Source organism: Protopterus annectens, chromosome 13.part0 (genome assembly GCF_019279795.1).
Source record: "Protopterus annectens isolate FY-2018-M chromosome 13.part0, PAN1.0, whole genome shotgun sequence".
Taxonomy (NCBI): Eukaryota; Metazoa; Chordata; order Ceratodontiformes; family Protopteridae; genus Protopterus; species Protopterus annectens.
This window is the reverse complement of record NC_056747.1, coordinates 743,494,793-743,508,250: the sequence shown is the minus strand read 5'-3', so window position 1 is coordinate 743,508,250 and position 13,458 is coordinate 743,494,793. Positions and strand designations below refer to the sequence as shown.

Here is a 13,458-nt window from a genome sequence, read left to right as displayed (position 1 = left end):
AGCTAACAGCTTGGGAGATCCCATGAATAACCTCAATTTACCCCCCTCTCCAAGGAAGTCCAGCGGATACTAACAGAAGCCCGCAGACCATCCACCAGAAAGGTTTACTCAGCCAAATGGAAGAGATTCAGCATTTGGAATACCAACAAGGGTCATGATGCATCACTTTTGAGCATCCCACTCATTCTGGAATACTTGGCAGATATGCTACATAACGGACTCTCATACTCTTCCATAAAAATACATGCTTCAGCTATCTCAGCTAGGTACAACACTGATCCACCTGTATTTTCACATCCTTTGTTAAGGCAATTTCTTAGAGGGATCAAGAATATAAAGCCCCCAAGAAAGGCACCAGTACCAGCTTGGGATCTCAATTTTGTCCTAGAAAAATTGACTACCTCCATTCGAGCCAGCAGCTTCTGTGGATTTACAATTTCTTTCCTGGAAGACAGCTTTCCTGCTGGCCATTACCTCAGCAAGAAGGGTTTCGGAATTACAGGCCTTAATGGCAATACCACCGTTCATAACCTTTCACAGAGTCTCCTTACGAACCAACCCTACCTTTCTACCAAAAGTGGTATCCGTTTCTTTAAATCAAGCAATTCACCTGCCTACTTTCTTTCCCAATCCTGAGAACAAAGGGGAAAGACTGTTACATACTTTGGACATACACAGGCAACTTCGCTACTACCTAGACAGAACCAAGACCAGTAGGAAGTCTGATCAGCTTTTTGTAGCTTACGCCCCTTGGAGTACAAGGAAAAGCAATTTCCAAACAGACAGTTTCAAAATGGATTGGACATTGCATCAGATTCTGCTATTCCTTTCATGGAAAGAGTGTGCCAACCAATGTCAGACCACACTCCACCAGAGCTACAGCCACCTCTACAGCATTCTTAAGAGGGGTGCCTACAAAAGACATTCTAGAAGCTGCTACATGGAGCTCCGTGCATACATTTTTCCAAACACTACAGTCTCCCTTTATACTCCAGATCCAGAGCAGGCTTTGCTTCGGCAGTCCTGCAGGGATTGATAGCTACACCATCCTTTTCTTAGAGCATACCACCTCCCCCAGCTAAGCTATGGTATTCAACCCATATGTTATGACTGCAGTTGCATTCTTGAAGGACATAGTACAGTTTTGTACCTACCATAAATGTAGATGTCCGATAGATGTGCAACTGCAGTCGGGTTTTCCCTCCCTCCTTCCCCTCTATGCCTTGGGTCCACTCTTCTCCCTGCTATCCTTAGCTGGGGATATCTGTTATGGTGCATCTGTTTATTGCTTATTTATTTTGCATGGAAACCTGTTATTGTCTTCCAATTTGATTACAGCCTTCCTTGGAGGGCACCTGGCATCTGGGGCAAGAAACACTGAAGAAGATGGCGTTGGCTGATGCTTATATACTCCAGCCGCTCTAACGTCGGAGAGAAATGTGACATCAGCCGACGTCGGACCCAGACTTTGGAATCCGGCCGACCGAGGGCTGCCTGAGGCAGGACAACCCATATGTTATGACTGCAGTTGCATATCTATCGGACATCTACATTTATGGTAGGTACAAAACTGTACTTTTTTTAAGGCGGTCAGCGTAGGGCATCTGCTTCAGGCCTGTGATTCTTTTAGTGAGGTATTTCTGAGGCCTTTCCAGTTGTTGCAGATGTCTTGAGAGGTACATACCAAATGGGGCATTGTATTCTATAATGGGTCTAATGAGGGATGAGTACAGTGGGACAATGACCTCCTTTTTTCTGGATGAAAATCCCTTCGTGATGAGGTGTGCCACATAGAAGGATTTCCTGACTGTTGTGGCGATGTGGTTATCGAAGGTGAGACCACTGTCCACCTGTGTCCCTAAGTCTCTTATCACACTTTCTGTGTTTAGTGTACTGCCACCTATATGGTAATTCATGGATACATGTTTTTTCCCAAAGGGGATAACAGTACATTTCTTGGCATTGAGCTTGAGCCCATGGCTCTGGCACCAAGCATCTGTTTCTGTAAGGCCCTTTGTAGAGTATCCACATCATTTGGGGATTCAATAATGGCTCCCAGTTTGCAGTCATCTGCAAACTTTGTTAGCCAGAGTCCCTTAGTGTTGACTTGTACTTCAGAGAAGTAGATGCCAAACAAGAGCGCCCCAGGACTGAACCCTGAGGTACTCCACTTGTCACTTGTCTGGAGCTGGATTTGGAGTCGGCTACTTTTACAGTGTGGGTTCTATCAGTAAGCCATTTAGCAACCCATTGGGTGACATAGGGATTAATGCCCAACTTAGTAAGTTTATCTATGATTCCAGAGTGGGGGATGGTGTCAAAGGCCTTGGCAAGGTCTAGATAGGCTGTGTGGACCACCTTACCCTTGTCCATGGCTCTGGAGACTGATTCAAAGAAGTCAATCAGGTTCAGGAGACAAGATCGGCCCTTCACAAACCCAAACTGGGTGGGGTCCAGTGTTTGAAGGTTGCCAATGTCTTTGCTTATAAGTTCCATGATAATACGCTCCATGGCCTTGCAGATAAGGCTTGTCAGACTGATGGGATGGTAGTTTCCGGGATGCAAGGTGGATCCCCCCTTGTGGATTGGGATAACTGTAGCTCTGCACCACTCAGTGGGCACGAAACCTGAGGTGAGGCTATGATTAAACATGACACTTAGGTGAGGTGCCAGTTCATATTGTAGTTCATGTAGTACACAGCCCGGGATGTCATCTGGTCCCATGGATGCTGTATTCTTGGCTTTAGAGAGTGCATTTTGTACCTGTGTGGCCGTTATTACTGGAATTTGGCAATCTTCCGGTATTGAGATGGGCCATTTATTGGGTGAGGGGGGAGTGAAGTTGGCACTGAATCGATCTGCCAGGATATTGGCAATATCCTTCGGATCAGTATATTTAATGCCATCTGTTTTAGCTCAGAGCAGATCTGAGCATTGCCATTTAGATTCTTGACATAGTTATAGAATGCTTTGTGGTTGTCTTTGGAATCTTTGGCAATTTTATTTTCGTAACTAGCTTTGGAGGATTTTGAGGCATCTCAGTTTATTACTGAGGCTAGTAAGGGAGTTTTTTGCATCCTGGGATTTTCCTCTTTTCTGCAAAAGTTTCTTCCTTTTGTTGTAAAGTTTGTTTATGGCAGAGGACCACCAGATTGGCTTCCTTTCTTTGGATGAGAGCATTTTGGTTCTATTTGGGATGGCACGATTCATGCATGAGTGGATGTGCTCGTACAGTGCCTTAGTGTAGGATTCAGCAGTTGAACTTTCAGTTCCCGTCTGCATGGGTGTCATGAAGTTTGTCACTTCTGACTTGAGTAGCATGAAGTTGGCTTTGGAGAAGTTTTTTATGGTGGTTTCTTTACTGGGGGTGGGGTGGGATGTGGATGTTAAGGGTGATTAGCTTATGGTCAGACCTGACTAACGAGGGGGTGACCATAGGTATGGATCATTGATTTCCCATGTTGGTAATGACCAGGTCTAGGATATTGGAGCCCCTGGTGGGACTATGGATTAGTTGATCCAGGGCGTTGGAATTTATGAATTCCAAGAACCGTTGCGCAAAGGTGTTGGGACATGAGTAGTTTTCCCAGTTAATGGCAGGGTAGTTAAAACCACCCAGTATTAGGGTGTTTGGTTCTATCTTAATATTTTCCAGTATGTTTAGAACGGTGTAGTGAGAATCTTGGGGTATGGTGGGGGATCTGTAGCAAGCTACAATTTGAATTGCAGTCTTACCTAGTGTTAGCTGCACTTGGAGAATTTCAGACGCATTGTGTTGGCCAACTAGCCTGGTGGTGTGAATATCCTTGGTGAATATTGACACTCCTCCACCTTTAGTGTTTCGGTCCTGGTTTGGTGGCCGAAAAGTGTGGTAAGAGTTGTAGCCTGGTATTGCAGGGGTGCTCTCTGGAGCCTTGAACCAGGTCTCAGTTACTGCACAGATATCGATGTTCTCCATTTTTAGGAGTGCCTCGAGAGAGTGCATTTTGAGGTTTAGACTTCTAGCATTGAGTAGCATTGCCTTCAGATTTTGCATGCTTGTACCTGTTACAGTGGTGGTTTTGTCCTTTGAAGTTTGCCTAAAAAAGGCACTATAGGGGTGGCAAGAGCCTTAGCCAGTAACCTGAATCCCAGGGGCGACAGGTGCAGACCATCTCTGGCAAAGCATCGTGGTCTGTCAATCATGTCATCCCAGGCAGACAGATACTGGATCCCCTTTGAATGACACCATCAGCTTAGCTAATTGTTGAAGTCAATCATTTTATCCTTATATTGTGGTATTGTTCTGGGCGAAGGCAGGATGCTACTCAGGGCTAGGGTCATACCTGCCTGGGCCACATGATCCGAGAGCTCTTCCAATCGTCTCTTTTCATGTAGTCCAGGGAGGTACGTCTCAAGTCATTCACTCCAACATGGACAATGACAGAGTCATATTTGTACTTGTTGTGGAGTGACTTGAGTGCATGCGTTATGTGGCGGATCCTGGCACCCGACAGGCAGCTGACTGTAATTTTCTCCTTATTCAACCTGGTGAGAGGGACATCAGTGTGCCGGACTATAGAGTCACCTATGACTAAAGTGTTAGGTACATTGTCTTGCCTTAGGGGCTGTTGCTGGGTGGCACACTGGTGTTGTGAACTATGTGACACATTGGTTGTGATTGGTGTTTGTTCGCGTTTCAGCTTCATTGGGCAGGTTACAGTTAAGCGCCTCTGCATATGTGGATTTAGTGTTGCTATATGTGGGTGTTGGTGGTGCGGGTTTAGAAGGGCTATGTGTTGCTTGAGGTGTAGTGTGGGTGTTAACCTTCTCCTCTTGACTGTTTAGCACAATCTTGGGTGGAGAGAGCTTTGCTTCCATTTTGACTATGTAACTGCATCTCTCACAGGTTGTAGTGTTGGGTGGTAGGAGGAGAGGGTTGTCTGTGTACATGAGGCAATTGCTGCATTGCCCCAGTATGCCCAGATTCACCAGTTGGACAGGAGAAATCACCGGAAGCTGACCCTTGGACATGCCTGGTTTGGGGCTTTTTTTTTTCTTTGTAAAGTATAGGAGCTGTTTCCTTAGCAAGGTACTTTGCAGTTATAGGCTGTTTAGTGCCCACTATTAATTTCTCCTTGTTAACAAGGAGAGTTCAGTGTTTGTATGAGTTTAAGGCTTCGTAGTGCTTTCCAGCAGGTATTAGAGAAAGTGCTAGTCACAGGGATGCTTAAAGGTAAGATTGAAAAGAATGCACTCTGCAGTGTGCACTAGAGAAGTTAGATGTGAAAGTAGGTAACTTGAGTTTTACCTGTTTAAAAAGTTAAGGTTTAGTGGAGAGTTACTGTTTTTTAAAACAGCAAGATGGATTGAAAGGGGTGGTCACTTTTGTATTTTGGTATTATGAAATACTGTAGGCTGGCCAATAAATTTAAATAATTGAAGGGGTGGGATTTCAAAAATGATGATTTTGTGATTACTCACATAAGCCAGTGAAAGTAGAGAGAAATGAGATATGGTCAGATTAACATAAGAGGCGGGCAACTAGAAAGACAGTGGTATTTAACAAGACAACTTAAATGGATGGGAGGGTGGGAAAAAATTCTGCCTGACTCAGAACAGAGAGAGCTGTGGTCTCTTTTGAAGTTTTAATATGCTGTTAAAACAGAATGCAAGCAAAACACAAGGTAAAGAAAACAAACTACAGTATTCAAAATATAGAAAGGCAATACAGTAATACAAAAAATAAAAGCAAACTAACCTTTCCTTCACAGCAAAGTGTAGCAGAGTCTGGATGAGCCTTTCTGGTAAAGCAGAAGCTTACTACTACCAAGTGATCCATCCAGCCACCTGTAACCCCTTTTTCCCATTTTTTTGCACATGGGGTTGGGTTGTCATGTCAGCAGTGACAATCATCTAGAGCCAAGTAATAACCTGTCATAATTTCATGCCTCCCTCCAAACCTAGAGAACACAGTTACTTATGAGGAATTATTCACAGACACCATATACAGTTGTGTTTATAAATGCATACAGATAGCTGTGCCTACCAGAAATAAGCCCAGAACTAAGTCCAAAAAAAAAAAAAAAAAAAAAACTACAAACCACCCTGGTTGAATACAAACATGAACAGCTTGTACAACAAAGAAAAAAAGATTAGGAAATGCTGCGTCCATCATGACAAATGCATTCACATCAATTTAAACAAAAAACTTAGAGGGCAGTTTAAGTCTACTAAAGCCAAATTTGAGATGAAGGTAGCATCCTAGGCAAAGGACAACCACAAGGCTTTTTTAGCTATGTCTGAAAAACTTCGGAGGTAGCAAACAGCAGTGTGCAGAACTGATTTGTAAATGGAGCCATGTACATGTAGCCAGAAAGTATAACAAATCAGCTGCCTGACAAATTCAGCTCCAATTTTACCCCCCCCCCCCACCTCTCCTCAGGAAGTACCATCAAACAACCCCCTAAAACTGTCACTAGTGAGCAAGTCCTTGATGCACACTCTTAAGGCCAAAAACACTGCATTAATGGGCCCCAGTAATATTCCAGACACTTCTAAGTATCCTGATGGATGACATATCAAGACCACCGAAATTGCTTTTTAGCCATAGCTTCCACACAGGCTTTGGGCCCCAGCAATATTCCAGGACACCTCCTAAGTAGCCTGTAGGATGGCATATCAAGACTGTCGAAGTTGCTCTTTAGCCATAGCTTCCACACAGGCTATGTGCCATGCAAATGGAGAACTGTAGCTGTCGTCCTACTGCACAAGGGCAGGTCATCAACAGACCTTAGGAACTATAGACCTATAAGTCTTGCTAGTCTCGTATGCAAAGCCATGGAATGAATTATCATGGAAATGGTTAATAAGGACATAGAAAACTTTCAAACAATAGATCCAACCCAGTTTGGTTTCTTCAAGTGCAGATCATGTCTACTCACCCTGGAGGACTTGTGAACTTCACCAAGGCAGTGCATGAGGGCAAGACGGTGCATACTGCCTATCATGACCTAGCTAAGGCATTTGATACAGTACCCACTCTGGCATTGTAAACAAACTCATGGATGTTGGCATAAACCCCTGCGTTATGCACTGTGTAGCCAGCTGGCTTTCAGATAAGATCCAGGAAGTTAGGATAGGGGAAACCACCTTCACTTCAAGAGGCTAGTCAATACCGGAGTTCCTCTTGGCTATGTGCTGTGTCTGCTCCTTTATTACATCTATTTCTAGGAAGTAAAGCTCAATGTCAAGAGCCTCTGGGTGACTGCAAAGTATGAGCAGTCATTGAATTCTCCCAAGACACAAACATCCTACAGGAATAGCTAATACTGACAAAAATAACTGATGCCAAGAAGTGCATAATACCCTTTGGGAAGTCAGCCACCCTAGGAAGCCAAGTCCTTGATAACACACCCCTTAGAGTAGAACCAATAGTCAGGGATTTTGGTACGTATAACGTGTCTTTAACCAACACGTGCTTAAGGTAGTAAGGAAGTTCTACTATGTTGTGCAACTTATAAGCAAGGACGTGGTATGTAGGTTCAAGAAAGCCCTCTTTCCACTGTACTTGGGTCTTATCAGGCCCATCATTTAATACACCATCCTTTGATACGTACCTGTCCAGGCACGTGCAACAATGGAAACGTCCACAGATGTTCCTAACAAAGCATACAGGGTGTAAACAGCATGTCCTTTGCAGATTACCTCAAAGCCCTATCTCTATACTCTTGTTTTCTGCAGGCTTCACAAGTGATTTATGCTTGGCATACAAGGCATCCTTGCTTGGATCCCACTCTGGACTATTTGTGTATCCACAAAATGGAGTTACTTCATCTAAGGATTTAAACTTTGCTTATGACTTAAATAGGACATTTTGCAAGGACTGGTATGTCTGTCCAAGTATTCACCTTCTCTGGATGGGGCTTCCAATCCGTCTGAAGCAGAGCTCTTCCGTAACCTAATTCAAGGAAAGCTATGACCAGTGGCTGAGGAAATTGGAAATGCACCGGTGTTCTAGCACCGTTGTCTCTAATGGTAAGAAGCAGCTTGTAAATCTTGCCCTAGCTTATATATACCCCTTAAATAACCTTATAGATAGACAAACTTGCTGGATACAATTGGGATATTTGGCTTTGCCTATAAAGGCCCCAGTGGTCATTAGTTTAGTATTCGCCAAAGAACCCATAAACCAAAACAAAAAATTAATGCAAGTGCATAACTTTTGTGTTGACCACTGTATCTCACAGTTGACACAAGTGTTTACTGTGTCAAGCAAGCACAATCCTTTTCATGCCCCATGGAGGCTGCCATTTGGATGTGTAAGCACATAGTGCTGCATGCTGTGCATTTCTTTCCAGTAGATGTTGACATTGCAATAGGTTGGCTCACCTCCCTGCTGCCAAGAGGTTTAGCTGACCTCTACCTTTCACCTGTAATTTTCTTGTCTGGCTCCTCTCCCAAGCCATTAATTGATCTTTGGTTGTCGGAGTCAGTCATAGCTTCATCCCTCTATCCCATAGCTGAACACATTGTTTTTTTATAGAGAATCTCTTCATACCACTCTTGATATGCATTCCCACATGACTCGGCAGTGCATTGGAAGTGCACTGTGGAATATTGTTTTAGCTATACTACTTATTTTTTATTTGAGTGGCAAAGGACCTCGTATCATTTATGGCACTGTACCTTCTGGAACCTGAAATGAAGAGGATCTGGGGAAGCTTGTGGGCTGTACTGTGTAGCAGTAGTAGTATTACAGCAATAGTGTTACTGTCTTGGAGTGTTTGTCCTTGTGCAGTTATTGCATAGACATTTTTTTTACATTGGAGTATGATTATTTTTCCAAAGCTTAACTGTTAACACTCAACTGTCAAAAACACTTAACTGGTGAAGTGAAATGCATTTCATGTGGCCCAGCTATTTGTGGTTTATCTACTTGCCATTAACTAAATGTTGATTGATGAACAGAAAGTCATATCTGGTTAAACTGCTTGGGAGACCCCACCCCTCTTTTTGTGTGCGTGTCCTTGGGATCTGGTCAGTGGCTCCCCCTTCCTGCACTTGATTAACCCATTCATTCCTCTGATGGAGATGACGGCTCCTTTGGCTCATTAATTGCTGGAGACTAGAATCCCTTTGCCTGCTAATTTTGGAAGATACATTTATGCTATATTGTGCATACATCATCTTCAGGCGATGTGGCATGTCTCTCTCTGCATGGACATGCCGGGCTCCTTCCTTCTGGCAAGTACACCTGTAGTCCTGTAAGTGTCACCAGTGCAGTGAGTTGAGCTGTGTCCCTTCCCAAGAAAGGGTGAACTTGCATTACGCACTCGCATCCTCCCCTGCCTGATTCCTCCTGCCGACTGTTCCCACTAGCTGAACACAAGTCAGCTGGAGCAGAGCCCGGACTATATCTTTGTGCCGTGGGGCCAGGGCAGCACTGCTGGAGTCCTGCCTAGGATTGCTTTCTCTGCCATGTGTCCACTAAGTTTTAGGATAAGCTTTGACGGTGTTTCAGTTCTCAATTGGAAGAACTGATGTCAAAGCATAAGCTAGTGTTTTAAGTGTAAGAGGATCTAAGCTGTTGTCTTTTTGATGGTCCTTCTAAAAGCATTGGAAAGAGTACCACCAGCTGTCTTGTTTAAGAAAAGTGTTGCAGTAGGACAGTCATACTTCTACATGTGCCAGCTTGTTGCAGTGATAGTCTGACCAATATTTAACACATTTATTATTTTTTGCAGAAACGTGAACAAAAGAAAGAGTTTGTCCAGCTAAATGGTGTAATGGACAAGCACTCCACCAGAAGAACCATCTCCCCAACAAATGACTTTGATGTATTGGAGAAAGGAACTGTGATCAGGGCCATTGCACAAGCAAAGTTCATTGAAAAGAGGACAAGTCGACCCACAACACCAACATCTAGTGCTAGCACAGAAACTCCAAATTCAGATGAGGACTTGATTGATGTGGATGATGACCCCACCACAGTCTTGGAACTGGACTGCATGCAACCACAGCTGAAACGCCCTTTTGAGCTGTTGATTGCAGCAGCCATGGAGAAGAACCCTACGCAGTTTCAGCTCCCTAATGACCTTGCATGTACCACTGCACTCCCAGGTAAATATGCCTACAGATTGTAAGTATGCATTCTTGGTAAAGCGTTTAAACTCTATGCTGGATGTTCATCGTGCATACAGCTGCAGTCATAACAGATGGGTTATCCTGCTGTCAGGCGGGTCCTCGGTCGGCCGAATTCCAAAGTCTAGGTCCGGCGTCGGTTGTCGTCGCTTCTTCCCTGACGTCATTGCGGCAGGGGTATAAAAGAGGCAGCCGACACCATTTTCTTCAGTCTTTCTTGCCGTGTGGTGCCCGAAGCAGAAGCATTTCGCAAGTGCCAGTCGGCCAGCTCCTGAGATTTACGAAAGTATTTCAGCCGAAGTCTTCTTGAAAGCTAAGTACCCCGTTGGGGAAACTTTTCTTGCCTCAGACCGATGTCAGACAAAGTTAATAATTGCATTTCATGTGGGAAGCAAATACCGCATAAGGATTTCCACTCTTTCTGTATACCTTGCTTAGGCCCAGACCACGACGTCTCGGCCTGCCGTTTTTGTGCTAGATTCAACAAGCGCACTATTAAGCGTCGGGTGGAGTTCGCCCTTCATTTTTTTGGCAAAAAATTTAATTATATTATGTCGTCGGATACTCTGACTCAAGTTTTGAGCAAAAAAACGTAAAGATAAGGACCGACATACGAGGTCCGCACCTCCTACTGAAACCACGCTAAGGCCGACTACCGGTTCTCCGGTACTCAGCGAGGTGCCTATGCAGCCCCTGAGTACCGATGACAGTGCATTACCGGTGTCTTCAGTACCCGAGGTCGCAGGCGCCTCGGCCCCCATTCCTACTACAGATACCGACGCCACTCCTGGCGGGGAAACTCAGAATTTAGACAGGCCTGCCATTTCTCAAGGGGTCTTCAGGCCTTCCTCCTTCTCTGTTAAAGCCTTCACTAAATCTAAAGCAGCCATGCAAACCAAAAAACAGGTTCCTCAGACCCCCTCTCAAGGCACCATGCCTAAAAAACAGATGCTTAAAATGGCTGAGGATTTGATTACTCTTATCAGGGGTTCTCAACCCCCCTCTGACAAAAGGCCCAGATTAGAGGAAGACTACCTTTCCTCAGATCAAGCTTCTATTACCTCAGAACTATCTGAGGACCAGGATTATGCCTATTCTCCATTCGAAGACTCTGATGCAGAAGAGTCTATCCCCTCGGTCTCCCCCCCCCTGAGGACTTCTCTTTTGGGGAAACCCTGCATACATTGAGGGAACACTTTCACTGGGAAGGCCAAGACTACTCAGATTCCAAGAAAAGGCTCAGGGAATTTCTTCTGCTCCCCCAGCATAGGCCTCTGGCTATCCCTCCTGTTTTAGATATATTGGATGATGTGTACACAGAAGCCAGCCTTAATCCAGATTCTTTGCCTCCAGCTCCTGTTAAACCAGACAGGTATTACCGGGTTCCTGATTCTCACCAGTTCCTATATAAAAGCCATACTGCTGACCCAGAAACAATTTCACAGGGTCCCAAGGGGAATTAAGGCCTCTACTGCTAAACACCCATTACCTTCAGAGAGAGATTCCAGAGCATTAGAAAGGTGGGGGAAAAAGGTGTACACCTTGGCCACTTTAACCATGAGGGCATTAAACGGTCAGTTCCATATGCTAAAGTATCAACAGTTTTTGATATCTCAGCTGAAAAGCAAGATGACACAACCAGAACAACCAGATTTAAAAGAGTTGCAGGATTTGTTGCATGGTGCAGAGCAAGTGGGTAAACCTACCTTGCAGTGTGGTTTTGATACTTTAGAGGCCTCATGTAGAGCTGCTGTTACGGGGTCTGTTATACGTAGGCATGCTTGGCTCAAAGAGCAGTCCTTACCAAACCATGTCAAAGCTAAATTATTAGATGCACCTCTTCAAAAAGATGTATTGTTTGGTGTTAAAGCTGAGGAGGTCCTAAAGAAAATGGAGGAAAAAGCGAAATCAATGCAAACAGTGAAAGATTTCCTGCAGGTACAGCCTTCACGTTTCAGCAGAAACTGGCCTTCAAAAAATTGGTCCTTTCCAGCCACGGACAGATCTCAAAGGGGCAGATACAGGCATCCAAGGGGTAGAGGGCATCCTCAAGGATCTTTCAGAGCCAGACAGTGGCAAGCACCAACCCCAAGAGGTGGAGAAGATAGATCACAGTCTTTTAGAAAACAAACACAATGACTTCCCCCTACACCTGCCAAGCAAAGCTTTAATGGCAGCACTTTTGGGCGGAAAACTGACATTATTCTCAAAAAATTGGAATATTGTTACAAAAGACAAATGGATTCTGGACATTATAGACAGAGGCTACAGATTCCACTTTCACACCCTTCCAAAAATGAGAGGCATGCCAAACCTGCCACAAAATCAAAGGGCAGAGGCACAAAAACAAATTTCAGCTCTCATGGACATGAAAGCAATTCAAGAGGTACCTGCAAAAGAACAAGGTCAAGGGTTTTATTCCAGACTATTCCTGGTACCAAGGAAAGACAAAGATTGGAGACCTATCTTAGACCTATCCATCCTAAACACATATCTACAGGTGCCAAAATTCAAGATGCTCACATTACAGCAGCTTCTTCCCATGCTGGGCAAGGAGTCTTGGCTGGTAACATTGGACCTCAAGGAAGCATACCTGCATGTCCCTATCAGACAAGATTGCAGAAGATACCTCAGATTTCTTGCAGGTTCAACCCATTACCAATTCTCTGCATTGCCCTTTGGCTTATCTACTGCGCCCAGAGTGTTTACGAAATGCCTGGCATCAGTAATCGCCTTCTGCAGACTACAAGGGATACAAATCTACCCATATCTGGACGACTACCTGATCCAAGCGGACAGCAAGGACATACTACTGCAGCACCTGGCGTTTGTAATAAAACTGTTGAACTTCCTGGGATACTCAGTCAACAAAAAGAAATCAAAACTAATACCCTCTCAACAAATAATTTTCCTGGGTGCCAGCCTGGATAAAACCACCTAGATGGCCTACCTCACGCCAGACAAGCAAGGGCAACTGTCTCAATACTTCAGAAAAATGGCAACTTACACCAGGCTAACTGCAAGGAAAGTCCTGCAGGCTCTGGGATTCATGGCATCTTGCATCCTACTAATCCCATGTGCAAAGCTGCATATGAGAACTTCAGTGGTACCTAAAAAACTTATGGTCTCAACACAGCCACAGCTTGGAAGCAATTATACCACTCATTCCATGCCTTCAAAAGGAATTTATGTGGTGGGCTCAAGCTTGCCAAAGAAACACAGGTCTTCCTTTCTGTGTACCTCAAGCAACTCAAATAATCACAACAGACGCCTCAGACTACGCCTGGGGAGCACACATGACAGATCAGTGCATTCAGGGAAAATGGACCCGAAAAG

General features: G+C 44.5%; 1 protein-coding gene across 4 annotated transcripts in view; it reads left to right on the top strand.

Moving 5' to 3' along the window:
- PHF12 (PHD finger protein 12) overlaps positions 1-13,458 on the top strand; it is a 1,235,756-nt gene that overhangs the window by 183,078 nt on the left and 1,039,220 nt on the right. For all 4 annotated transcript variants that reach the window (XM_044054432.1, XM_044054433.1, XM_044054431.1 and 1 more), the window contains exon 4: positions 9,726-10,101. In XM_044054432.1, coding sequence (XP_043910367.1) covers positions 9,726-10,101 — 376 coding nt within the window. The remainder of the gene's footprint in view (positions 1-9,725; positions 10,102-13,458) is intronic.